The 25,986-nt window shown below is 37.2% G+C and overlaps 2 protein-coding genes across 2 annotated transcripts in view; one reads left to right on the top strand and one right to left on the bottom strand.

The window, feature by feature from the left end:
- The window catches only part of LOC117993926 (cysteine-rich PDZ-binding protein), a 305,498-nt gene that overhangs the window by 20,600 nt on the left and 258,912 nt on the right, over positions 1-25,986 (top strand). The window lies entirely within an intron of this gene.
- LOC117993911 (serine-rich adhesin for platelets-like) overlaps positions 1-25,986 on the bottom strand; it is a 55,003-nt gene that overhangs the window by 11,638 nt on the left and 17,379 nt on the right. Inside the window, exon 2 of the mRNA XM_034981789.2 lies at positions 1,029-1,219. Coding sequence (XP_034837680.1) covers positions 1,029-1,219 — 191 coding nt within the window. The remainder of the gene's footprint in view (positions 1-1,028; positions 1,220-25,986) is intronic.

Below are 25,986 nucleotides of genomic sequence, written 5' to 3'. Positions count from 1 at the left end.
TTTCCACACTAACGTTTCCGTCTGTTGTGCGTGCATTGAACTGGCTACGTTATAATACTCGTAGCTATCTGCCTAATTTCAGCCCGATCAGCTTTTCCTTTTTAACCGACTTCAAAAAAAGGAGGAGGTTCTCAATTCGTCGGAATCTTTTTTTTTTTTTTTTTTTTTTTTTTTTATTTTTTATGTATGTTCCCCGATTACTCAAAAACGCCTGGACCGATTTTGAAAATTCTTTTTTTGTTTGAAAGGGTATACTTCAAAGTTGGTCCCATTTCAATTTGGTGAAGATCTGATGAACATCTTCGAAGATAGATACTGGAACTCCTCAACGGATAAGAGTAAATTGCTCGCGATCAGTGTAATAGCTTAGTAAACAGTAGATTTTTAACCAGTCATAGCATAATTCCATGGGGCCACTAAAAATTGTGAAATAAAAAATTTTTACAAAAAAAATAAAAACCGACTTCGTTACATAAACACTAAAAATTGAAAAATAATTTAATTTATTACCGAATATATTATGTATACAAGAGTTAATATAGTTCCATAATAATATTTTTTGGGGTCGGTGCCAATGAGGTGCCATTGTGGAGTCCCATAAAAATATGAAGTCTAGACGATTCGCGCAGCTAAAGCTAATTGGCACCGGCACCAAAAAGTATTATTATGGAACTATATTAACTCTTGTATACATAATATATTCGGTAATAAATTAAATTATTTTTCAATTTTTAGTGTTTATGTAACGAAGTCGGTTTTTATTTTTTTTGTAAAAATTTTATATATTATACCTACTAGCTCATGCTCGCGACTTGGTGGACTACACAAATTTCACACCTCTATTTCACTCCCTTAGGGGTTGAATTTTCAAATCTCCCGTCTTAGCGGTAGCCTACGTCATAATAGCTATCTGCATGCCAAATTTCAGCCCGATGCGTCCAGTAGTTTGAGCTGTGCGTTGATAGATCAGTCAGTCAGTCAGTCACCTTTTCCTTTTATATATTTAGAAGATAGATGTTCTTGCTAACCTGTAAATGTAAATCATCCTTGCTCTGGTCGGGTTTAGTAAACTCCGCGTGTAAGGCGTGAGGTTTCCCGCTGAGTGGCAGGGTTGGCGCTTCGTTCTGCCAATGCTTCTCCTCTTGTCTGAAACCAGGGTTGTCGAAGGCGAACTCATCCTTTACTGACTCTGGATCTGTTGTGAACACTAGGTGTTTGCCTGGGGACAAAAAAATAATTATTGGGTTGTGTTATTGATATTTGATATTATTGTAAGGGGCAATCAGAAGCGGGCACGCACCTCTAAAGTTATGTATGTGCTTTCATGCAAATAAAACTGGCCAAGTGCGAGTCAGGCTCGCGCAACGAGGGTTCCGTACTGCAGTTGTATTTTTTCGTCATTTTGCACGATAATTCAAAAACAAATGATGCATAAAAATAATTAAAAAATCTGTTCTAGAATGCACAGTGAAGCCCATTCATATGAGATACCCCACTTGATATAGTTATCTTACTTCGAACATTGAACATTCTAGTTATTAAGTAGTTCATGATCACAATATTTTTTTTGTGTGATGTAACCGAAATTCACGTTTTTCAGATTTTTCCCCTAATGTCAGCTATAAGACCTACCTACCTGCCAAATTTCATGATTCTAGGTCAACGGGAAGTAGCCTGTAGGTTTTTTGACAGACCGACAGACAGACAGACAACAAAGTGATCCTATAAGGGTTCCGTTTTTTCTTTTGAGGTACAGAACCCTAAAAATCATTTGCTTTAAAGATGAACGAAAACATCCTGAGGAAACCCGCATGCCTGAGTTCTCCACAATTTTCTCAATGGTGGGTGAAGTCTGCCAGTCCACCCTGGGCCAGCAGCGTGGTAGACTATGGGCTATGGTTAAAGCCTTCTCATTCTGAGAGGAACCGTGCCCGATGCCAATAATGGGATGATATACCTAATGAAGAGTTATCCTTATCAGAAACTTAACATAGATGAAACCCTGTCAACCTAGTCTACCTACAGACAAAAACCAATCGTTTTCAAACAAATACCTTGAAATATTTATAAAAACAGATTTTTTACCGATAATCTGAAGTGAAACTCGTAATTTCTTATAATAATAATTGTTAATGAAAAGGAAAACATCGAATCAATAGCCGCTATATTTAATGATCTCATAGAAATCAGTCAAGTGCGAGTCAGACTCGCACTCGAAAGGTTCCGTACCACTACAAGATTATGTATCTACTTTTTAATTCACATGGTGGCCATTTTGAAATTTTTATTATTTGTTGTTATAGTGGCAATAGAAATACAAATTAAACACTGTTAAAGTTTCAACTTTCTACCTATTACGTTTCATGAGATACAGCCCGCTGACAGACAGACAGATGGACGGACGGACAGCGGAGGCACCCTTTTTGTACGGAACCCTAAAAACTATATCGTGTCACATACCCCGTATAAAGTGCATATGAGCACGTTATGTTATCTAAGTAGAGATTTTATTTGGATAGTTGTTATTAGAAATCGAAAGCCACTTCCTATAGCGCGAGTCAGGCAAGTTTTAAGACACGCTCACATTCCGGCAGTGTAAAAAAGTTGATAATAATATCTGGTACCTAATAACTTAATTCTTGGATAAAAATAGCATACTAGGAATAGGGTCGGACTGTAGTAATAAAATGATGTGATGTTAGTATAGCGGTAGTTTATGGAGCTAGAATTCATTATTTAAAAAAAAATCTAAGAAAATTAGATTTTTCGTGATGTTTAACATAATGATTATTAACGTCACGCTGTACGGAAGGCGATTAATGACGTCACAAGGCGTAAACGATAAACATTTTAAATTTTTTAACATAAAAAAATATTTTCCCGCAGAAATTGCTCTATTTTTTTTATGTTAAAATTTGATTTTTTATGTCGTTTATGGATTGCGTCGTCACTAATCACCTTCCGTGCAGCGTGACGTTAATGTTAAAAATAAATAAAAATAGTGATTTTTTAACTTATTTTCTTAAATAAAGAATTCTAGCCCCATAAGCTACCGTTTAACAAAACATCACAATATCATTTTATTACTACAGGCCAAGACCCTATTAAGAAAACAAAGTCACATAAACATAGGTCAAGAGAAGGATAACGTCAAGCTTATAAACAGATCTTTAAATATCCAAAGAGATTCTTTTACGGCTGAAATTAATTGGCGTTATACACTTAACAATTTTTTTTTAATAAAATTTATTAATATCAAATTTGAAGAATAAAAAAATTAAATTAAATTAACAAATCAGCCAACCCTTCGAGTGCGAATCCGATTCGCTCTCGACCGCATTTTTAGAAATATAACGGCATCGTAGTATGCACGTAGCTTTATAATTTAGTGAAAGCAGTCAAGTCGTACAGTTTTACGGCATTGAGGGTAATTAAAAAATATTCTTACGTTTACAATCTTTGCTTGATTGATCATAAATTAATTTCCTAACTTATAAATACAATAATTAACTGTACAAGTAGGTAAAAGGCGGTGATAGCAAAATGGTTAAGACGGCAATGGAATGGTTCTGTCATGGTTATGGTAGATTGTGGTTTGAAACAAAAACAATTGGGTATTTTCCTACTTTTGAATTCGATAAATATTATTACTTTATTATATACAAGGATAAAAATAATGACGTACCTACGCCAATAAAGATTTACAAAGTTACAGGCATTTTTAATTTTGGAGTGTGAGGGTCTTTTATCCCTTTCTCGTAAAACGAAAATTTGTATGAAACCGCACGAAGCTACTATGGCATTAGGTGAGGTGTGACGTCAAAATTCTATATCGCTATCTCTGTCTAATCAGAAATATTTAAATGCTTATAACTTTTTTGTTATTTGATCGATTTAATTAGTTTTTTCAGTTTACGTCATTATTTTTATCCTAGTCTAAATATATAAAAGCGAAATACCACTCACTGACTGACTGACTGACTGACTAATCACGAAATCTCAGAAACTACAAAGCCTACAAACTTGAAATTTGGAAGGTAGGTTCTTTCTAGGACGTACATAGGTGTCAGCTAAGAAACGGTTTTGAAAAATTCCCCCCCTAAGGGTGTGAAAGGTGTGTGAAGGTGGAAGGTTGTATGAAAGTCCTATGTTTTTGAAGTTAGAGACGTGAAAATCGGCATTTAGGTTATGAGCTTTAAATAATAAAAATCTGTATAAGTGAATTTGGGGAATTCCCCCCTTAAGGGAGGTGAAATAGGGGGGAAAAGTTTTTATAGAACAGTTTTAACTAGTGTTATTTTAACTTGAAATTTGAAACAGGTTCTTTCTAGGGGGTAGGTATCAGATAAGAAAGGATATATAACTAAATTCTCCCCCTAAGGGTGTGAAGGAGGGGGGGGGGGGGGGGGGTTGGAAGATTGTATGAAAGTCCTGTTATTGCAGTTAGAGATATGAAAATTGGCATTTAGGTATTCTGGGTTCCGTGCCTTATGGGAAGCCTGAGTGAGTAGGTAAGTGAAGCCTTTTGCAGCGGGAAAATTTCAGATCTCATGAGAAACCAGAAATTTTACGCGGACGAAGTCGCGGGCAACTGCTAGTTTATAATAAGTAATAATAAATTGGAGTCAAATACCCAATTACCTATTGTAACAACTAATGTACCTACCTGCAATCAGCAAATAAATGATTTGATTTATGGTTTTACTACAGGTACAGGACCTAAACTATCTAGGTCCTGGCCCTAAAGTGCCTCAATAGCTCAATTGGTATAGGAGTGAACTGAAAACCGAAAGGTCGACGGTTCAAACCCCGCCCGTTGCACTATTGTCGTACCTACTCCTAGCACAAGCCTGACGCTTAGTTGGAGAGGAAAGGGGAATATTAGTCATTTAACATGGCTAATATTCTTTAAAAAAAAACTTAGATTGCTACACGCTATAGTAAGTTACCACCTACTGTAAATTACAAGTAAAATGTAAAAGCGTCAACCTAACTTTTCACTTAGTGAAACCATTAGGCCTCATTCACACGTAGCTCTCAAGGCTGGCGTGTGAAACAAATGTGTCTACCACAGAATCTAGAATAAGAATAGAAGTCCGAACCGCTAAACGTCGGGCGAGTTTCCATCCATGTCGTCTACATTCCATCTACACGCACGAAACGTTTTGCGTCATCATTCCTCATACGTATGGCTAAGGTTTGGAATAGTGATGTAACGAATGTCATATTTTGGACATATTTGTGGATGCGAATGCGAATTAATATCTGCTGCCAACATTCGCGAATGCGAATATTCAGTTTTTGTTTAAATAAATAAATAAATAAAATAAAATCTTTTTATTAAAAGCATCTATGGCTCAATTTGTTAGTAGACAGATTTACTTAAAAACTAATGTTAGTAACTAATAATAAAATTGTGGGAAAAAGACAGTTTTTAATTTTAATTTTATTATTTACATTTACAAATGTGGCCTCACCAACACTTGAACAAAGTGTTCAAGCATTGGTGAGTCCATTTTGCTCGCAAACATGCTCAGGATGCAGTTGGTACTTGAGCGCAGCCTTGTCAGCAGTGATGATGACTTCTTCCGCATTACTGCAAAGAAGTCATCAGTCTGTTCATCTGCGAACATTCCAGACGCTGAACAGAACCGCGGCAAGCCCAACAACATCCTGAACCCATTGTTATACTGCACCCTTAAGGTGTCTATGTTGTGGTTTAAGGCGAGTCACCGAGGCTAAGCGGAAAAAACTGGTTTGCTAGATCAAATGTTTTAGGTATTTACTATTAAATAATGGCCTTGCTAAAAATATACAATATACCTAAAGACATTATCTAAAGAATGTGCTACTTTGATACACAATAGGAAGTACTTCACTCGATTAAATAAAATCTTGAAATAAGCCGAAATAAAAGTCTAAAACGAATTATTTAATACTAAAATTTCTGACTTGGCTAATTATTTTTATATGGAAATATTTGTCTTTAAGTACTACAGAGAACCTGCTAAATTTTGGTTGTCAAAAGGACTTCTAAAATTTGTTAAATTCAAATTTAACGTTTGAAACACAGAATTTGAACGTTGCCAAGCGGTTTACTTCAAAGCCGCGCTGCCCGCCTCGGCGACTCGCCTTAAATTTGGAGCCATTTGTATATGGCTTGGTGACCTTGGCGGCAGTGCCGTTACCAAATGATAAAGAGATCATTATTCGCTTTCCGTACAGCCTGACGTTATTAATTCATTATGTTAAAAGTAAATAAAAAATAATGATTTTTGAATTAATATTCTCTTTAATAATGAATTCTAGCCCCATAAACTACCGCTATACAAAAAATCACATCATTTTATTGATATATCTACTATGACCTGCGCATATCGTCATGCGCAGCGATTCATCATTGCGCATTATTGTAAAAGTAGACTTATTTTTATTTGCATAGCGTTACATTTTAATTAATTACGTTGTTTTGGATGCTACATAATATATTGTGTTCTTGGCAGATTTTTGTGTGTGTGTTGCTTAGTAGTTAATCGGCGAAAAGTAGTCCCCAAATTGTACCATTTCTATTAAGTACCTATTTAAAGTTCCGTGTAATCTACTGTGCGTAGATTGCATTACATCTGTAGTTAATTTGCCGAGTTATGCGAGCTATTTTGTAATGTTCGACGACCTCCCTGGCGCAGAAGCCGAATAAAAAAAGATTTTCATTTCATTTTCATTTTCATTTCATTTCATTTTCATTTCATTTTAAAAAAAAGGCTGATGCCGGACTTCTAAATTTTTGGAGTTAAGTGTACAAACTTACTTAGTTTAATTTCGAAATTGATTAAACTTAAAATTAAATAGGTATTTACACGATATGTAACAAAACCTGTTAACAGACTTATTTATTTCATTACTAACAAGATTACAAGGCTAATTCTCTTTAATGGAATTACAGACACTATCAATTGATGTTGATGTCCACTCGTTTACTGTAATACTTTTTTCATTTTCCATCACACGTCCTTTGAGTCTTGAGAACATTTATGGAGAACTCAGTCACGCATCAGGTTTCCTCGCGATGTTTTCCTTCACCGTTAAGGGTGCCTGTCCACTGAAGCGGAGCGGAGCGGAGATGTGATGAACAGACCAATCAGAATGTCGGTAAATAACGTGATAATTTTATTCCGTCACCTAACAATACTCTGGTTGGTCAACTATACACATCTCCGCTCCGTTCCGCTTCAGTGGACAGGCACCTTCAAGCATGTTATATTTAACTAGCTCATGCTGGCGACTTCGTCCGCGTGGACTACACAAATTTCAAACCCCAATTTTATATATTTAGATGTAGAGTGAATTTGTGGTTGATCACAAAAAAAGTGTTATTTCTTGTATGATGGTACTATTCATGTGAGATTTGACTGGGGTTTGCTCTCGCACTTGACTGTTTTTTTTTTCTACAACAAATTCCTAAAAGGCCGGCAACGCATTGGCGGTTTCTCTGGTACTGCAAATGTTCATGGGCGGCGGTAATCACTTAACATCAGGTGACCCGCCTGCTCATTTGCTCGCTATCTCTATTAAAAAAAATACAACAAGCTATGACGTAAAAATGGAGAACCAGTGATTTCGTTGTGAGAACATTTTTAATAGAAAGTATTCATAAAACTAGAACTACTTAAGTAGGTATATTATGTAAAAATAACTAATTAACTTTATTTACTTAAGCTGAGTATTAGTTTATGTAATTTATGTTATTCCCATAGTAAATAAAGAGAAATCTGCCTGCTGAATAATGAAGAAAAACGCTTATTTAAAACAAGATGACGTCCGCGACTTCGTCCGCGTGGATTAAAGTTTTTAAAAATTCCGAGGGAACTCTTAAAATAACGATAAAAAGTAGCCTATGATCGCTGTAGGTACCAAATTTCGTCAAAATCGCTTGAAGAGGTGGGCCGTGAAAGGCGAGCAGACAGACAGACAGACTCACTTTCACATTTATAATATTAGTATGGATATATCAGTATGGACAGACCTGGAATAACCTAATTTGATACTTTAGAATTACTTATTTTTATTTCTGTTCTGTTCTATCAAATTAGGTTATTCCAGGTCTGTCATACTAATTTCAGAGCTGCCATTACTGATATTTTTTTTTAATTTGTCGCGCTTTTCCAGTCTCTTCCAATATTTCGTTAGCCAGACTCTAAATGCTTCGAGTTTGAGTTCTTTAATCATTGATTTATTAGTTAATAAATCAATGTCTTTAATAATTCCCGTCACCACCTCTCGAATTATTATCTATAATCTGCATTCCCGTCGAGTTGTCAAACGCCAAGATCCAAGATGGCGTCGACACACGACACTCGGCCGTGAGATATGCAGCGCAACCGGTTTATAATGGGATACTTGAATGAGCTTGTTGCTAAATCCGTTGGTTAATGATAGAAAGATTTGCGTACAATATGGCTAGGTATGTTGCTAGTCACTTTCGAAAACTTGCAGGCGGTTATTTAATGCTATTTGGTGAAGAAAGCCTCAGATTTTGCAACTAGCGAACTTCTCTTGGACCGGTGCAGTGATAGCCTAGTGGGTCAGCCTTTTAATATTCGGGAGGTCGCGGGGTTCGGAACTCGAACTTTCGGAGTTTTTATGCGTTTTTAAACGATTAAATAATCACTTGCTTTTAACGTGGAAGGAAAACATGATGAGGAAACCTACATACTTGCGACTTGCGAGTTCTCCATAATCTTCTCAAAGTGTGTAAAGTCTGCCGATCTAGATGACGCCCGCGACTTCGTCTGCGTGGATTTAGGTTTTTCATAAATCCTGTGGAAACTATTTGATTTTCCGGGATAAAAAGTTGCCTATGTCAATTTCCTATGCCTATGTCCTTCCCGGGATGTAAGCTAACTCTACACCAAATTTCATCAAAATCGGTTAAACTGTTGGGCAGTGAAAAGCTAACAGACAGAGAGATACACTTTCGCATTTATAATAATAGTAATTAGTAAATAGAATTTTTATCCCGTAAAATCGTTCCCTTGGGATTTAAAAAATCTGAATTATAATTCGACCTATTTAGTCATTTATTTTTCATACAAATACACGTAGCCTATTTCAATGATCAATCATGTACCTACCTATTAAGAAGACGTATGAATAATATTAATTTAAAGTATTCTAAGTAATATTATATGTTGAAACCTAATGTAATAACGATTACCTTATAAAGTAATGATCGTAATAAATTTTTGTTGCAAATAAGTAGATTTCGTTTCCTTTCGAACATTCTTTGGCTCTAAAACGGCTCACAAAACTGTTTTAGCTGCATCCGGGAAATTACAGTACGCGGCAGAAAGTATTGTACATCGGCCTTTAGAATGACATTTCGGCTTTGTAGTGCGTTGTCCCTGTCACTCATACTTCTATGACGTTTTGTCGGTCTGTTTGTGAAGTCCACGCAGACGAAGTCGTGGGTATAAGCTAGTCTAGTATAAAACATGTTAAATAATGGTTGTCTGTTCAATCATCAATCATCGTTACCGGGCTATCGTCTATCGAAGGTTGAAAATAGAAACACGAAAATGAAAGCTCCGATTTTTCATAAACCTATGTCTCATGATGAACCCATAGCCGGCTCAATACAGAGCTCGGGTCTCCTCTCAGTATGAAAAAGGTTTGGCCATAGTCCACCACGCTGGCCAAGTGCGGTTTGCGGACTTCACACACCTTTGAGAATATTATGGAGAACTCTCTACCGCGAACGTATCTAAAAGTATATACTAAACTAGCTTATGCTCGCGACTTCATCTGCGTGGGAGTACACAAATTTCGAACCCCTATTTCACCCCCTTAGGCGTTGTATTTTCAAAAACCCTTAGCGGATGCCTCCGTCAAAATAGCTATCCGCATCCCAAATTTCAGCCCGATCCGTCCAGTAGTTTGAACTGTGCGCTGATAGATCAGTCAGTGAGTCAGTCAGTCCTCTTTTCCTTTTATATAATACTAGCTTATGCTCGCGACTTTGTCTGCATGGACTACACAAATTTCAAACCCCTATTTCACCCCCTTAGGGGTTGAATTTTTAAAATCTTTTATTAGCAGATGCCTACGTCATAATAGCTATCTGCATGCCAAATTTCAGCCCGATCCGTCTCTACTGGACGGATCGGGCTGTGCTGTGCGTTGATAGATCAGTCAGTCAGTCAATCACCTTTTCCTTTTATATATTTAAGATTTCATTGAGTTTGGTTGGTTAGTATACAAATGAGGGCCGAACTACGAGAGCTCTGGATAGCGCGCTAGGGAAACTTCTGTTAAGAACATCACTAATCAAAAACACAAAATACAATCAAAGATCTACAGTCTACAATTTAATTGAAATTGTAATTAAAATGTATAATTGTTTAGTAGCCACGGAGAAGTGATCACGGAGCGTGAAGTAGTGTCAAGGTTGGTGAATAATGAATTAATTGTGATCGCTTACCTAATACTTACCTATTACCGCTTACTTCGTAACGGTTATACTTATACGAATTGCAAGAATGGCGAACACTCGGAATATCTACTACTTTACTATCATAGTACGCTAAAACAAATACATAGCTGTTAATGTTAAATGTTAATGCTCCAGAACTTCATGACCAACTGTGTCGCATACGTGTCCCTGAATCCAATAGTAATCTTCGTCCACGAAAAAATAAACTTTTCGTGGTCCCACATCATCGCACTGTTGCTAGATCTATGTCACCTAAGTATACCCCGTTCATTAGCATCGTTCAACGCGCTTTTGGACAATAATGCTCAATGGGACTTATTTAATGATGGGTCTATATATAATACTGGTTCGAGAGTTACTGAAGTACGCTGAGAGCATTACATGAATATGTCATTCAATGTTCTCAGCGTACATATTCAAAATCCTTTGATCTTTTATCGTTTTGTATTTTGTCTTTTTTCTTGTACCTTTATTTGTATTTAAATTTATTATTAATCATCTAGTTAGTGTAAGTGGCACTGCCGTTCTAATTAGATATAAAATAAATAAAATAAATAAATAGCTAGTCTAGAATCTGTACAAGTGTATTTAGTGTTGCAAATTGCTAATGCGTGTGACCGCCATTTTAGTGACGTCAGCTGTCAGCACTAGACTGCAGTTTCGAGCTGATGGTATATTCATCGACATAGGAGGTAATAATGTTGCACTAAAAAGTAGTACATAAAATTTCTTTGGGTATATTTTTATTTCGGCTTACGTTAAAATGACGTCATTTCGATGTTAATGACTAATGGGACATGGTTCCAGCGCAATAGCAATTTGCGGGACTTATATATTTTTTAAATTTTTTTTTATTAAAAAGAATATTAGCCATGTTAAATGACTAATATTGCCCTTTCCTCTCCAATTAAGCGTCAGGCTTTAGCTAGGAGTAGGTACGACAATAGTGCAACAGGCGGGGTTTGAACCGTCGACCTTTCGGTTTTCAGTCCACTCCTATACCGGTTGAGCTATTGAGGCTCAAATGACAGACAGCGTTATCGTTGACATAAATGATAAATCCGTTTTGTTTCAAAACTGAAACTCAAGTTGGAGCAAAGTCAAAGTAGGCATGCCGCACGCTTTATAGATATCAGCCTAGATTGGCTACCGTGGCCGAAATTCTTTCATGAAGACTTTATTTACCTACCACTGCCACTGATATCAGTGGTATAAAGTATTAAAGGTCGATGATTGTTTTATAATCTATCTAAATCCGATTAATTAAACATTCAAGTAATTTTAAAAAGTTGCGCACCTACTTATTACCTATTTACTTTTAAATTTTTAGGGTTCCGTACCTCAAAAGGAAAAACGGACCCCTTATAGGATCACTTTGTTGTCTGTCTGTCCGTCTGTCTGTCAAGAAACCTACAGGGTACTTCCCGTGGACCTAGAATCACGAAATTTGGTAGGTAGGTGGGTCTTATAGCTGGTATTAGAGGAAAAATCTGAAAACCGTGAATTTGTGGTTACATCACACAAAAAAATTAAATTGTGGTCATGAACTAATAAATAGTATTTTCAATTTTCGTAGTAAGATAACTTGGGGTATCATATGAAAGGGCTTCACCTGTGCATTCTCAAACAGATTTTTATTTATTTTTATGCATCATAGTTTTTGAATTATCGTGCAAAATGACGAAAAAATAAGACAGCAGTACGAAACCCTCATTGCGCGAGTCTGACTCGCACTTGGCCGGTTTTTTAAAATTCTATAACCACAAAAAGCAAACAAAGGTTATGTTACGTAAACTCAGTTCTCAAGAGCAAATCAATTATTGTGTTGATTTGAGAATTGAAACCCGCAATTTTTCAGCGTCTAAATAAACTATAGTGTAATTAAACAATCAGTGTAATATGAATTGTAGATACAAAGATCAATCCTTATTCGGATAGAACTTGTATGGGAGCGATGTGCAGGCTCGACCGTACCAAAGGGAGATCTCCCACCGAGCGGTTGGTTGTACTCGGTGGCGCCAGCTGGGTCGACGCCCGACGGTTGTGTCTTGAAACTTCTATATATAGTCCAGATTGCAGAAAACTCCGTTAGTGCGAGTACTGTCGGCGGTACATTTGTTGGGGACTATGTCACGAAATGTTTCGATTGAATAGCGCCATCTAGTTGCATCTGTGGCAACAGCCGCTAGCCTCCTCACGTCTTTTTAGTCTTTTGTAGGGTACAGAGTGGTGAAGTCTGCCGTTATTCCCACATCTGTGAGTCTGCCTATCCGCACTGGGCTATTGTGGCAGATTATGGCCTTAGCCCTTCTCATTGTGAGAGGAGTCAGGAGACCCGTGCTCATTAGGGCCCGATAGTTGATTATGATGATGATAATACAGAAAACCGGCCAAGTGCGAGTCAGACTCGCGCACCGAGGGTTCCGTACTTACACTTACAGTCGTATTTTTTCGACATTTTGCACGATAATTCAAAAACTGTTTTGTTCTGTTCTGAAGGCGAAGTTTTTAATTAGTTTAAATTATTTATTGATTCAGCCAGCAATTAGCAGATATTGCTACAAATACAAAATACAAAATTATATCGAACTCCTTTGAAGCGTCGCCGTCGCAGTACAATATGAACGTCAAAGTCCTAACTATGTCGATCGTAATTACTCAACGGCTCAACCGATTTTGATAAATGATACGTCATTCATTCGTCTTGATGGCGCGGGTGTCACTGGGTACTTAAATAAAATTCTTAAAAATCAAAATGACGGAAGTTATGGATTGAAAACTTTTTAAATTAATTATTACCGAGTTGTGAGTTCTCGTTCCCAACTTCTTAAGGCGAAGTTTTTAATGCTTTTAAATTATTTATTGGTTCAGCCAGCAAATAGCAGATATTGCTACTCAACAAGCATATCGAACTCGCAGTGAAGCGTCGCAGTAAACAATATCAACGTCCTATGTCGATCATAACTACGAGTACTCAACGGCTCAACCGATTTTGATAAATGATACGTCATTAGAATTAGATTCGTCTTGATGGCGAGGGTGTCACTGGGTACTTACACAAAATTCTTAAAAATCAAAAAAGAAGCTGAAAAAGATGCAGTGCAAACCGCCAGTCAGGCTTTTTTGAAAACTTATTAAATCATTTATTACAGAGTTTTGAATTCTCGACCCCGTTTTTAATCCACCTAATTATTTATTGATTCAGCCAGCAATTAGCAGATATTGCTACATAACAAGCCGATAACAAGCATATCGAACTCGTGTGAAGCGTCGCAGTAAACAATATCAACGTCAAAGAAGCGCTGGAGTGTGTTACTCGTCGCTCATTCAATGTGATTGTAATGAAAATTTATTGACGCATCGCGTGCCTGGCACAGCTATGAAGAATATCGTTACGTGAGCGGTTCCATTATTTATTTTTTACCCGACTGCGGCGAAGCCCAAAAGGAGGGTTATGTGTTTGACTTGTATGTATATGTATTGAATCTTCCAGGTAAAGCGTCCCATCTTAGGTCTCATCATCGCTTTCTATCAGGTGAGATTGTGGTCAAGCGTTTGCCTATAATGATTTTTCAAAAAAATGTATCATGTATGTACTAGACCTACTAGAGAATAGAGATGATACCCGCGACTTAGTCCGCGTGGATATAGGTTTTCAATCCCGCGAGAACTCTTTGATTTACCGGGTTAAAAAATAGCCTATGTGTTAAGTCAGGAGATAAGCTATCTCCATTCCAAAAATCAGCCAAATCTGTCCAGTATTTTTTACGTGAAAGAGTAACAAACATACACACATATACACACACACACACATGCACTAAAGTTATAATCTTAGTACGCTTAGTTGGAGAGGAAAGGGGAATATTAGTCATTTAACATGCCTAATATTCTTTAAAAAAAAATCCTTTGCCTTTTTAATATGAGTGTCATGTATATCAGTTTCTATGTACTTAGGTATGTCTGTTTATAAGTACTCAACGGCTCAACCGATTTTGAGGCTGAAAAATATACACTGCAAACCGCAATCGGGATTTCTGCCTTTAGGTGGAACTAACAAAACTATAAATGAAATAAGTAGGTAGTTAAATAAAATCAAACGTATAGGTACAATGGAAACAAACTGAAGTAGATAATGTGTTCTAAACAATAGAAAGACGATTCATAGAGAACCTCAATTATATTGTTTTTGCTCCTTGGTAAGGTTTCTGGAAGGAAATTAAAGTTTTCTTTTGAAGTTAACTGGTGGGTATGGAATGTGTAGAACTGGTTATTGGTAGAGACAGCTCTTAGTTTGTTTATATAAATCTTGTTATTATGTCACGAAAATGTTTGAACCATCATGTTGTTAGTCTGAGCAAAGCAAGAATTATTATTTCCTACATCCATGGAGCAAATTCATAGTTCGCTACATCAAGACCTCAGCCTAGAGGTGGAGACTATAACCAACAATGGAGGCAATGGCCAATGCAGGCTGAAATCAATTAGATTTTAGAGCGTACTTACCTACTCACTTTGTCCTGAAAACCAAACGGATTTACATATGAGACATAAAAGTCTCATTTAAACTGTTTCTTAAATATGTACTTTACGTACGCTCTACCTGGTGTAACCAGAACGCTGGCAAAAACTTAGCGTTAAATGTTATACTACCTAAACACAATCCAATACCAATAACCATTTGGCTCATTTTGTTGTTTTAGTGATTTAGTATTTTTCGACCCCGCAACGTAAAGCGTGCAAAACTCGGGTCATTGCACCCATCTACGACACGGTAGGTATTTCTTAATTTTTTTCGCGTTTTTTTTTGTGGTAATCATCAGTACTATCCCCTGTCTTCGTTTTTGCCAGCGTTCTGGTTAAACAAAAAAAAAAAGAATCACATAGTATTAGCACAGTTTTACGATAGATTGTAAAGTTGTGGTATTAGGTATACGCAAAGCCATAAAAAGATCAAATAGGTAGATTTTTTCAAATATTGCCCACTAATAAAATACACACGAGATATATTATAATTGCGCAAGCTTCGCATATTTATGTTGTTTGTCATATCATATTTAACCAGGTGTGTATATAAAACACTATACGCTATTGTAACACTTAACGCAATGGTATAAAGTTTAAAACAGATCAGTCAGTCGGCAATTACTACATGTTTGAAATATTTACAATAATCGTAGATGTAATACCGTGATAACTGGCGTACGGCATGATAATTTGTCTGGCAATAAATTAAAAGTCAAGAACTCTATAGTAGTACAGGTTTCATTATAATTATAATAATCTACATTTGAATAGTAGGCTTCTGCTTGACATTAATAAATAAGTAATAACGTGATGCTAAAACGAATAAATAAATAAATAATAAATGAATTTTATTTCAGGCAATAGATAACAAACTATTAAAACAGAAACAATAATATGAAGCAGATACAATGCCGACTTAAGTTAAATTAGAAACAAAATAAAAGTTCAATAACAACAATCTAAGTAAAGTTGTTGTTGTCGCACCGATGCAGGTTGGACCAATGTTTAACAAAGGGATTACTCAGATCCTCGAAAACACAAGATGGAGTTATTACTGAGTCAGTCTTTCCCAGAAGGTAGCCGTCGACGCTCTGAGTATGGCAAAGAAGTCAGGGACCCTCGCAGCAGCAAACATGGCTTTAGCAGTGCAGAAACGCGGGCGCTTCATTAGGAAGCGGAAGGCGTTGTTGTATAATTGTATCCTAAGCACATTACAGCTGCGCTTGGTAAACTTTGTCCACAGCTGACAGGTTTACTACAGGACTAATGAGTTTAAGTTTTCGTGGTCCATGAATCATACTACATATTGACTTTCAGCAGGCTTCTCTCAACTCACTCAACGGTTTTGGTCACATGTTAGATTCGATAAAGACGACAGCTATAATTCTATCCGTTCCCACGAAAGATGACCGGTTACTGTACATAATGCGAGCGTTGTTACTTGTTATACCTTCCTACTATAGCTGATTAGCGTGGTAGTCACGTTTCCCATATCCTTAGCACAATCGTTCAAGATCACCATCGGTGATGTCATAACAATTCTTATGGCGTGCCACGCCGCAAGCTTTTGTTTAGTCCGAGTAAAGATAAATGAGTAATGACACATCGATAAATATTATGGTGGTGTTGATGAAATGGGTAGGTTAGACGTACACAATGGAGAAGTTTCATGATGTTAATTATATCAAATCGTGATCAAAACAGAAATGAGGAGATCCGGAGGAGAACTAGAGTAACCGACATAGCTCAACGGGTTGCGAAGCTGAAGTGGCAATGGCACATAGTTCGTACAACCGATAGACGTTGGGGTCCCAAGGTGCTGGAATGGCGACTTCGCACCGGAAGACGCAGCGCAGTTCAGCAAATTGCTAATGCACGCGCATTTTAGTGACGTCAGCACTAGACTGTAGTTTCGAGCTGATGGTATATTTTTATTTCGGCTGACGTCCAAATGACGTCGTTTCGATGTTAATGAGACATGGTTCCAGCGCAATAGCAATTTGCGGGATTTATATTGGTGTTGATTCTAATATCTATCAAGCTAACTAATTCGGACCTTTAGATTCGGATCTTGCAAAATCATTTGAATTTGGTTCATGGCGACTAAATAATTTCCAATTTAGTCATAGGTTATTCAGTATTTTCCTTTTTATCAATAAACTCAGCGTTTTTCTTGGTGACCGCAATCGAAGGACGAATTTCGTGATTTTTGTCAACGGCATAAATAAAACATTATGCAGAACGATCAAGCAATAGGCATGCAGGTTTCCTCACGATGTTTTGCTTTAAAGTAATATCCTCCAAGATAAAACTTACTTCTAATAAAGTTAATTGCGTCGCGAATGAAGACGCAATCTAAAAACTATATAACCTATAGGTAGGTACTAGTGATGTAACGAATATTCGCATATTTTTGCATATTCGTATTTGCATTCGTATTCCGCGAAATTACTGCGAATGTTTTGCGAATATAAAAAAAATTGTATGTACTAAATAGTTGGTTAATAAACAAAATCCTCTAATTCCTAATGGGTTTTAATGAAATAAAAAGTAACTTATCCTCGTAATCACATTATCAGTCTTCTCTTTAACATTTGGTAACGGGACTGCCGCCAAGGTCACCAAGCCATAGACAAACGACGCCAAATTTAAACAAAAACTAAATATCCGCATTCGCATTCGCAATCGCCAATTTTGGCAGCAGATATTCGCAAGAATTCGCAGAATGTCCAAAATATGACATTCGTTACATCACTAGTAGGTACGACAAAGCGTAAACAACAATATAAATCGTACTTTTACTACTGATAGTAAAAAAAACGTTTAGTTATTTTTATACGTATTCAACTTAATGAACCAGTTAGGGCTGTAGTAAAAGTGGCAATGACCTCAAAAATCAGGCTTTCACACTGCAATGCGATAATAAAACGCAGAGTGCAATGTAAAGTGCTAGTTAATATAAATTAAAGCCTCTATAGATGTGCCGACTGCCGACACGGTCTAAACTCTAACAATCGGTATCAGAGTTAACTAGAGTGAGAAAGCTCTCGAATTCTCGAAATTTGATTCATGCAGGTTTCCTTACATGTTATCCTTCACCGTCAAAGCAAGATATTTGATTGCTTAAAAGGCACTTAACATTACAGGATACAATGAATTAATGAAAACCTTTGATAAAAACAGGTCCCATTCTAATATTCTATAGAAGTACGTGCTATAATTGTGCTGACTGCTATTGAACTCTTAGATTCTGGTTCTCAGGCGACATGTTGGTAAATCTGTAGATGCTTAAAACGCAGAATGCAAAGTAAATTGCCAGTAAATACAAAATAAAGTGTAGGCGCGAGCGTACGACCTTGCGGCACTCCGTGACCGATTGATTGCGCATGCGTCCCGCGCAGCAAAAACTTAACTTCTGCCATCTACTTACCAAGTACCAATGCTTTGATTCTTCTGATAAATACTAAACAAGTGCGCTTGATTAGAAATTGCCAAATGCATAATAAAAAAGAAATTCTCTTTGATATAATATTTTATGACATTAATGGTCCGCAGATCACAACATTCTACAACTACAACATCTAGATTTTTTATTACTGTAAGTATTATTATTTATCAGTCGTCGCCGTCCTTAATCATATACGAGAGACTTCAACAAGCCGCTGTCCTGCGCCTGCCTGGGTCCAGTGGCTGCTTCTTATCCATCTAATGAGGGGTCTGCCAAGTGCCAACACTGCGCTTTCATGTGGGAAGGCACTTCGCTTTCATGTGGGAAGGCACTTGGGGCCCCAATGGGGGGTGTATCAGCTCTTCGGGCTATGTGCTTCGGCCCCGTTGAACTATGTCGGTTATTGTAATTGTTATTCTTTTCTACGGAACGGTTTCTCAGTAACATTTAAAAAATCTTAAATAAGTAGGTAGATCGTATTTTTTTATGATTTTGATCCTTATCATTTTTCTTTGCTTCATTAATTTCTTAGCCTTCAAATTTAGCTTTTCTGAAGGGTTTTCAAGGATCTAAAATAGCTTTATATAGACCTTTTATTGTCAAGGTAATGGTCTTTTAGTTGATGATGAATTACTCTTTCACTTTTCCATTACAGGTGTATTGAACCGGTTCATTTTCTTAACTTAGTTACCTAGTAAAGTATCTGCTAATAGCTATATTATATACTTTCGAGATAACATTTCAGCCCCCCGATTGTGTAAGAAAAACGTATTCATCGTTATCGTAATTGACAAAAAATTCTGCCCTTTGATTGGTTGATTTTTCACAGGAAAACAAAGAGCAGAATTTGTTGACGATTACGATAACAATGAATACGTTTTTCTTACACAATTGAGGGGGGCTGAACATTTAGTTCACAAAGTTGGAAATTTTCCAATGAACAAGCCTTACGGACGTTGTTTGTGTATCTTCTGTTAGTATAAATTGTGCAAATATCGCATATTCTCGGTGTAATAATTGGCGATAAACTCGTGATCGACATTGTCGAACGCCTCGCTCGTATTTATTTGTATGTACGTGGAATATTCTACTCTTTGTTTTGGTCTATTTCGATCGTTTTGTATTCCGATTGTCTCGTATGATGTGAAGGATGTGTGTTTATTTCATTATCTGAAGGTTTAACGTCGTAAAGTTTGTAGAGTAAGAAAAATAGATACTTTGCTGGGTTATGAATTATGATGCGCCTTTATTTCGTGCTTGGATTTACATATACCTGCCCAGTACATACGTGAGAGTAGAGACGTACACGTATCCTATTCAAACCGATATTAGTTCACTCTGCCGATATCGATACTACAAATAGCTCATAGTTTTAGAATTCCAAAGGCTTGCTTGTTTCACTGGATCACTAAATTTTCGCTCGTGTGGGTTTAGGGATTTAAACGACCATGTAGCTCACAACCATTTCTTAGTTGCGCTTCGCAATACCCAAAAGTTAGAGCCGTACGTTCCTGTCAGTCAGTTTTCATTTTGTATACTTATTACTTACCTACATGTATATATCTCGATTAATAACGGTTAGTTAATTGATCATACCATCAGCTGAGATAGTAGTCTCATAAGAAATCTCGCTACTTTTTATCACTCAATATTTTTTGTAGTCAACGCTATCTTTGGAATTTTAATAAGGCTATCTTCTTGTATATAAAAATGAATCGCTGAATGTGTTGCTGATCGCAAATCTCGAGAACAGCAGAACCGATTTCGCAAATTCTTTTTTTATAAAATTCCTTGAAGTACGAGGATGGTTCTTACGGAGAGAAAAATTTAAATAAATCCTGAAAAAGAATCGATTGATAGGCGGTACGAAGCTAGTTTTTAGTATAACTTTTATAATATTATGTGTACATAGTCGACTGTATCAATTTAATAACGCTAGCACGAGATTATAAAAAGCAATTTGAGATTAACATAAAAATAAAATGGACTCCAAGTAGGTACCTGTGCTGTCACTACAATAATACTTACAAGGTTATTATATTTAAATTTATTTTACCAACTCATCTTTACAAAGACGTTATAAAAAAATCCTGACTAATGATTAACACTGTAGGTAGCTTAGGTACTTACCTGAGTGTAAGAGAAGTTTTGGTTGGTATATTTGATTGAAAAGTTTCCCTAGCGCTCTCCATACATACGTGGTTTGATCTTCCAATCAATAGTTTTAAAGTTACAGGCACAGACTACAGTGTATAAACAGTTACAGGCTTTAAGATTTACTTACAAATCCGAGCCCGTGTAAGGGCGTTTGTGCACTTATCCGTATTCGGCTCGTATTCGTGTTTTCTATGTAGGCAGAAAAACGGATCGTCGTGTTTTTGCTAAAATAAAAACACGAATACGAACCGATTACTGATGAGTGCACAAACGCCCCAACTTTGAAAGAAACTACACATTCTTACGGAAAGGCAAACCACAGACACAGATTTCATACGGCTTGTTTGAGTTGTTTGGTTATTATTCAAATGAGAAGTTATCTTACTTCAAATATTGAAAATACTAATTTAATAATTAGCACATGACCACAATTGAATTTTTTGTGTGATGTAACCCTAAGTTCACGGTTGCCAGATTTTCCCCCTTATGTCTGCTATAAGACCTACCTTACCTACCTACCAAATTTCATGATTCTAAGTCAACGGGAAGTACCCTGTAGGTTTCTGACAGACCAACAAACAGACCCACAGACAAACAGACAGACAGACAACAAAGTGATCCTACAAGTGTTCCGTTTTTCCTTTTGAGGTACCTACATCATCATCATGATCAACCCATCACCGGCTCACTATACAGAGCACGGGTCTTCTCCCAGAGTGGGTTTTGGCCATAGTCTACCACGCTGGCCATGTGCGGATTGGTAGACTTCACACACCTTTGAGAACATTATGGAGAACTCTCAGGCATGCAGGTTTCCTCACGATGTTTTCCGTCACCGTTAAAGCAAGTGATATTTAATTAATTAAAACGCACATAACTCCGGAAAGTTAGAGGTGCGTGCCCGGGATCGAACCTCCGACCTCAGATTAGAAGGCGGACGTCCTAACCACTAGGCTATCACAGTTTTTTCCCTTTTGAGGTACGGAACCCTAAAAATACCTTGTATCTCTATTCTGTAAGAGAAGAGAAGTGTCATTTAATCCAAAACATCATCAAGGTTCCAAAATAATACAAAATCACATAACAATACTCGACGGCATGAAATTGTACCCACCCACAAAGATTAATGACATACCGACCAACAATAGTCATTTTTTGTGCGATCCCTTTTCGATTTAGCAGCAATTAAAAAGTTCTACAAAGCATCTAAAGGGTTAACTTCTGTAACAGCAGACAGTCTGGGAGTTGAAACTCGGGAGTCGAACCCGTAACCTATTAGAATAAAGAGTGTTTAGCATATGATTGACATTATAATAGGCTAGATTACCAAGTTCGTACAGCCGTGCCTACCGACCTACTGCCTATTAGGCAAGCGACAACTGTTTTCAAGTATGAGACTTGAATATTTATATATTGGTTGCGAAATATAATTGCTAAAGTAACTCTCAGTTTGCTTACTCAGTCAGTTCACACAATATGTCTAAAAGCCTTGACAATTTACGGGCATAAAAAAATTTCACAGAAATAAATAGGAACATCAATTTACATTACGTACCTCAACAAAATCACTTTCGTTTTTGAGAAAAAGTACTTGATGAATTTATGTACCGTACCTCATCATCATCATCAACCGATAGACGTCCACTGCTGGACATAGGTTTCTAGTAGGGACTTCCACACGCCACGGTCTTGCGCCGCCTGAATACAGCGCCGCCTGAATCCAAAGGGGTAACGCTGCCAGCATCTTGGGTGCAATGCCTCGCTGCAGTGGTCTCGATGGTCTCGTGGAATCTCAAACCTAGATTGAATTTAAATTTATTTTAGTTTTAATTTAATGTTGTTTTTTTATTCGATTTAAGTTTATTTAATAGAATAAATCTTACGCAAATTGTAAAATGTTAATCTATTTAGCAACCTAATTTTATTTTAATTATTTTGTACTTATTATTAATTATTATGTTTAAGATATTTGCATGCCAACTTGGCCTGGACGAATGTATTGTTACATGTTTGACACCTGTTTGTAAATCAGTAGGGCGATTGTCTAAAACCTGCATCAATCATTATTACAATCTCAATTGTTCTGATTGGCTGAATTTGTGCGATTCTTGTTGCAACAATGCATTGTGGCCAATAGTGAGCGAGCATTAACCAATCAGAGATGATTGCGATCGTGACATTGTAGCTGTCAAACAACCGCGGTAGGGCCACTGTATCAGCAAACAAATAAAATTGAATTGAATTGAATACTTATAAGATTTATAGGTATGCATAGGTATGTACCTGTAGTGAGAAAGTAGACAGATCTCTAGGTAGATAGGTACTTACGCGCACATAAGATCTAGAGCGTAAAATGTTCTCTGCTCGAGTTAGTAGGTGACTACATTTCTAGGTATTATTGATAAGTACTTACTGCAATCTTCTTATTACTGTGCCTAGTACGGTAATAGCTATACCTACGTGACAAATCTTTAGGAAAATACCTAAATAGAATCCACTGAGATTTTATGGTAAATGGTAATTTGTGGACATAATAATAAGCACGTTCTTTAGATTTATATTCTACTTACCTAGTACCTATAGAATAAAAAGATAAAAATAAAGTCTTTACCACTAGGTCAACTACAGATATTTCCATAATAAACCGGCTAAGTGCGTGGCGGGCCACGCGCAGTGTCGGGTTCCGTAGTCACAATTAACCTCGAAAAACAGATATAACCCCTTAACCTGTGAACCCTACTTAGCCATGATAGTTTTCCTTTAAAATTGATTATATACTACTGCTGTGAATTTTATCACGTTCCTATACACTACCATTTGGCTGATAGAGGGGGGACACTTGACTCTAATAAAAATTAGCACTTTAAAACATCATATTTTACAAACGAATCAAGAAATCGAAAAATCATGTTTCCACACCCACAGTTGTTTTATAAGACCTATTCAACGATACCCCACACTATGGGGTAGACGAGAAAAATAAAATTCATCCCCACTTGACATGTAGGGGAGCTACCCTAAAAAGAAATATTTATCAAAATTTTATTTCACCACTTTGTCGGCGTGATTAATATTTATACCCATGCCAAATTACAGATTTCTAGCACTAATAGTCTCTGAGATTAACCGAGGACGGACGGACAGACGGACGGACATGGCGAAACTATAAGGGTTCCTTGTTTGTTACGGAACCCTAACAACCTTGCCAAAAATATCCTTCTATTTAATATAGGTTAAAAGTTAATACAATAAAAAAACATTTGCTGTTATTATAGTCGCACATACAATTCAGATAAGGAAAAAAATAAAGGCATTCAAAATGAATTTTAATGAATTTCCTTAAAAGGCCGAAACGATGACGCCATTTCGGCTTCATTTAAGATAGCCTACAACGCAATCTTAGTGCTTATCTGATAAGGAATGGTTCACACATAATTACTCCTAGATATAGTCTGCAAACACTACATCATCGCTTGCAAACATTGGCGCAAGTTTATTACAGGTAAGATAGGTACATCTACTCAGAACCGGTTACATATTATAATTAGGGCGTCTTTTATCGGGGTGTCGTTTCGGTCGGCAATGTATGTGGCTGCCTCAACTACTAGGGGGTTAGGGGTGTCTAATGGCTTTCTCAAAGTAGTTTTTGGAAAGCTGTTTGAAGTAATAAGCTATTGTCGGGAGTTGGAGGTCTCTGTGGAGGTCCTCGTTGCGCACGTACCACGGGGAGCCCGTGGCCACTCACATAAACTGATTTTATAGGACTTGGAGAGGTCTGAGAGAGGAGGGCGGCAGGTGTGCAAATGCAACACAAGCATAAGACATTATTGGGCGGATGCACGTTTTGTATAGCGTGACTTTATGTCGAAGTGACATTATGCTTTTTGGGGTAAATCATAGGGTGAGACGGGAAAGCACATACGCTGCCCTGTTGCGAACTCTACGAATCTCATCTTGTTATCAAAGGTTACACCCAAGTACTTGGTATTGGTTTGCCAGGGAATGGGGCGGTCGTAAAGAGTTATTTCAGTCTGTCGAAGTTTGTATTGTGATTTCCTTTTGGACTTTTCAAAGAGCACTGCTGCGCTTTTTTCCAGGTTAACCTCTATCCTTCAAAGGCGGAACCAGTGGCCTAGGCTACTGACCGCCTTTTGGAGCTGAGCTTTAAAGTTCCGGTAGTTTAAGTCGGAGCTGTATAGAGCGGTGTCATCCGCGAACTGGGCTATGTGGACATGAGGGGATCTGGGGATGTCGCTGGTATATAGTGCGTATAAAAGGGGCGAGAGCAGGGAGCCCTGAGGGACTTGGACCAAGCCGGCGCGCGTGCCACACCTTGTCAAAAGCTTTGGCTACATCGAAGAAGACTTTGATTGAATCAAAACGAGACAGAAATAGGTATATATGAGAGATATACTCTATCTCGTTTTAATTCTGTTAATCTAAGCAAAGTCAGAGTGCGTTATATAGTTCTCAGCCGTAATGGACCCATAGGCCTTACATACATAATAATACTCGTAATATAATGTGTAGGTCGTGAATCAAGTTGCGTGCGTACAATCACTGTCGATACGGAAGCACATTTAGATATGCGATGCTTTCCAATCATTCTAGACTATTCGGCCCGCGGCCCAGCCTGCCTTCGTTTAATCTATTGCCAAGTGACAGTGTCCACTAGCAATAAAATTACAGAAGTCAGTTCTAGCAAGTTACATCTGTGGAAAATTTACAAATCAATTTTATTTCTTGTGTAGCGCGCTCCAACAAACGTAGTTTGGTTCTCATCAAACTCAATGAAATTTTGTAGACACGTTCTAGAAACAAAAATCCTTTTTTAGGGTTCCGTAGTAAACAAGGAACCCTTATAGTTTCGCCATGTTCGGCCGTCTGTCTGTCCGTCCGTCCTCGGTTAATCTCTGAGACTATTAGTGCTAGAAATCTGCAATTTGGCATGGGTATAAATATTAATCACGCCGACAAAGTGGTGAAATAAAATTTTGATAAATTTTTTTTTAGGGCAGGTCCCCTACATGTAAAGTGGGGATGAACTTTTTTTTCTCGTCTACCCCATAGTGTGGGATATCGTTGAATAGGTCTTTTAACAATACTGTGGGTCTGGAAACATAATTTTTTGATTACTAGATCCGTTTGTAAAATATGCTGTTTTAAAGTGTTAATTTTTATTAGAGTCAAGTGTCGTCGTCGTTCCCCCCCCCCCCCCCTCTATCAGCCAAATGGTAGTATATAGGAACGTGAAAAAATTCACAGCAGTAGTATATATTATAATCAATTTTAAAGGAAAACTATCATGGCTAAGTAGGGTTCACAGGTTAAGGAGTTACATCTGTTTTTCGAGGATTGTGACTACGGA

Source organism: Maniola hyperantus, chromosome 25 (assembly GCF_902806685.2).
Source record: "Maniola hyperantus chromosome 25, iAphHyp1.2, whole genome shotgun sequence".
Lineage (NCBI taxonomy): Eukaryota > Metazoa > Arthropoda > Insecta > Lepidoptera > Nymphalidae > Maniola > Maniola hyperantus.
This window is presented reverse-complemented; position numbering and strand designations above follow the sequence as displayed.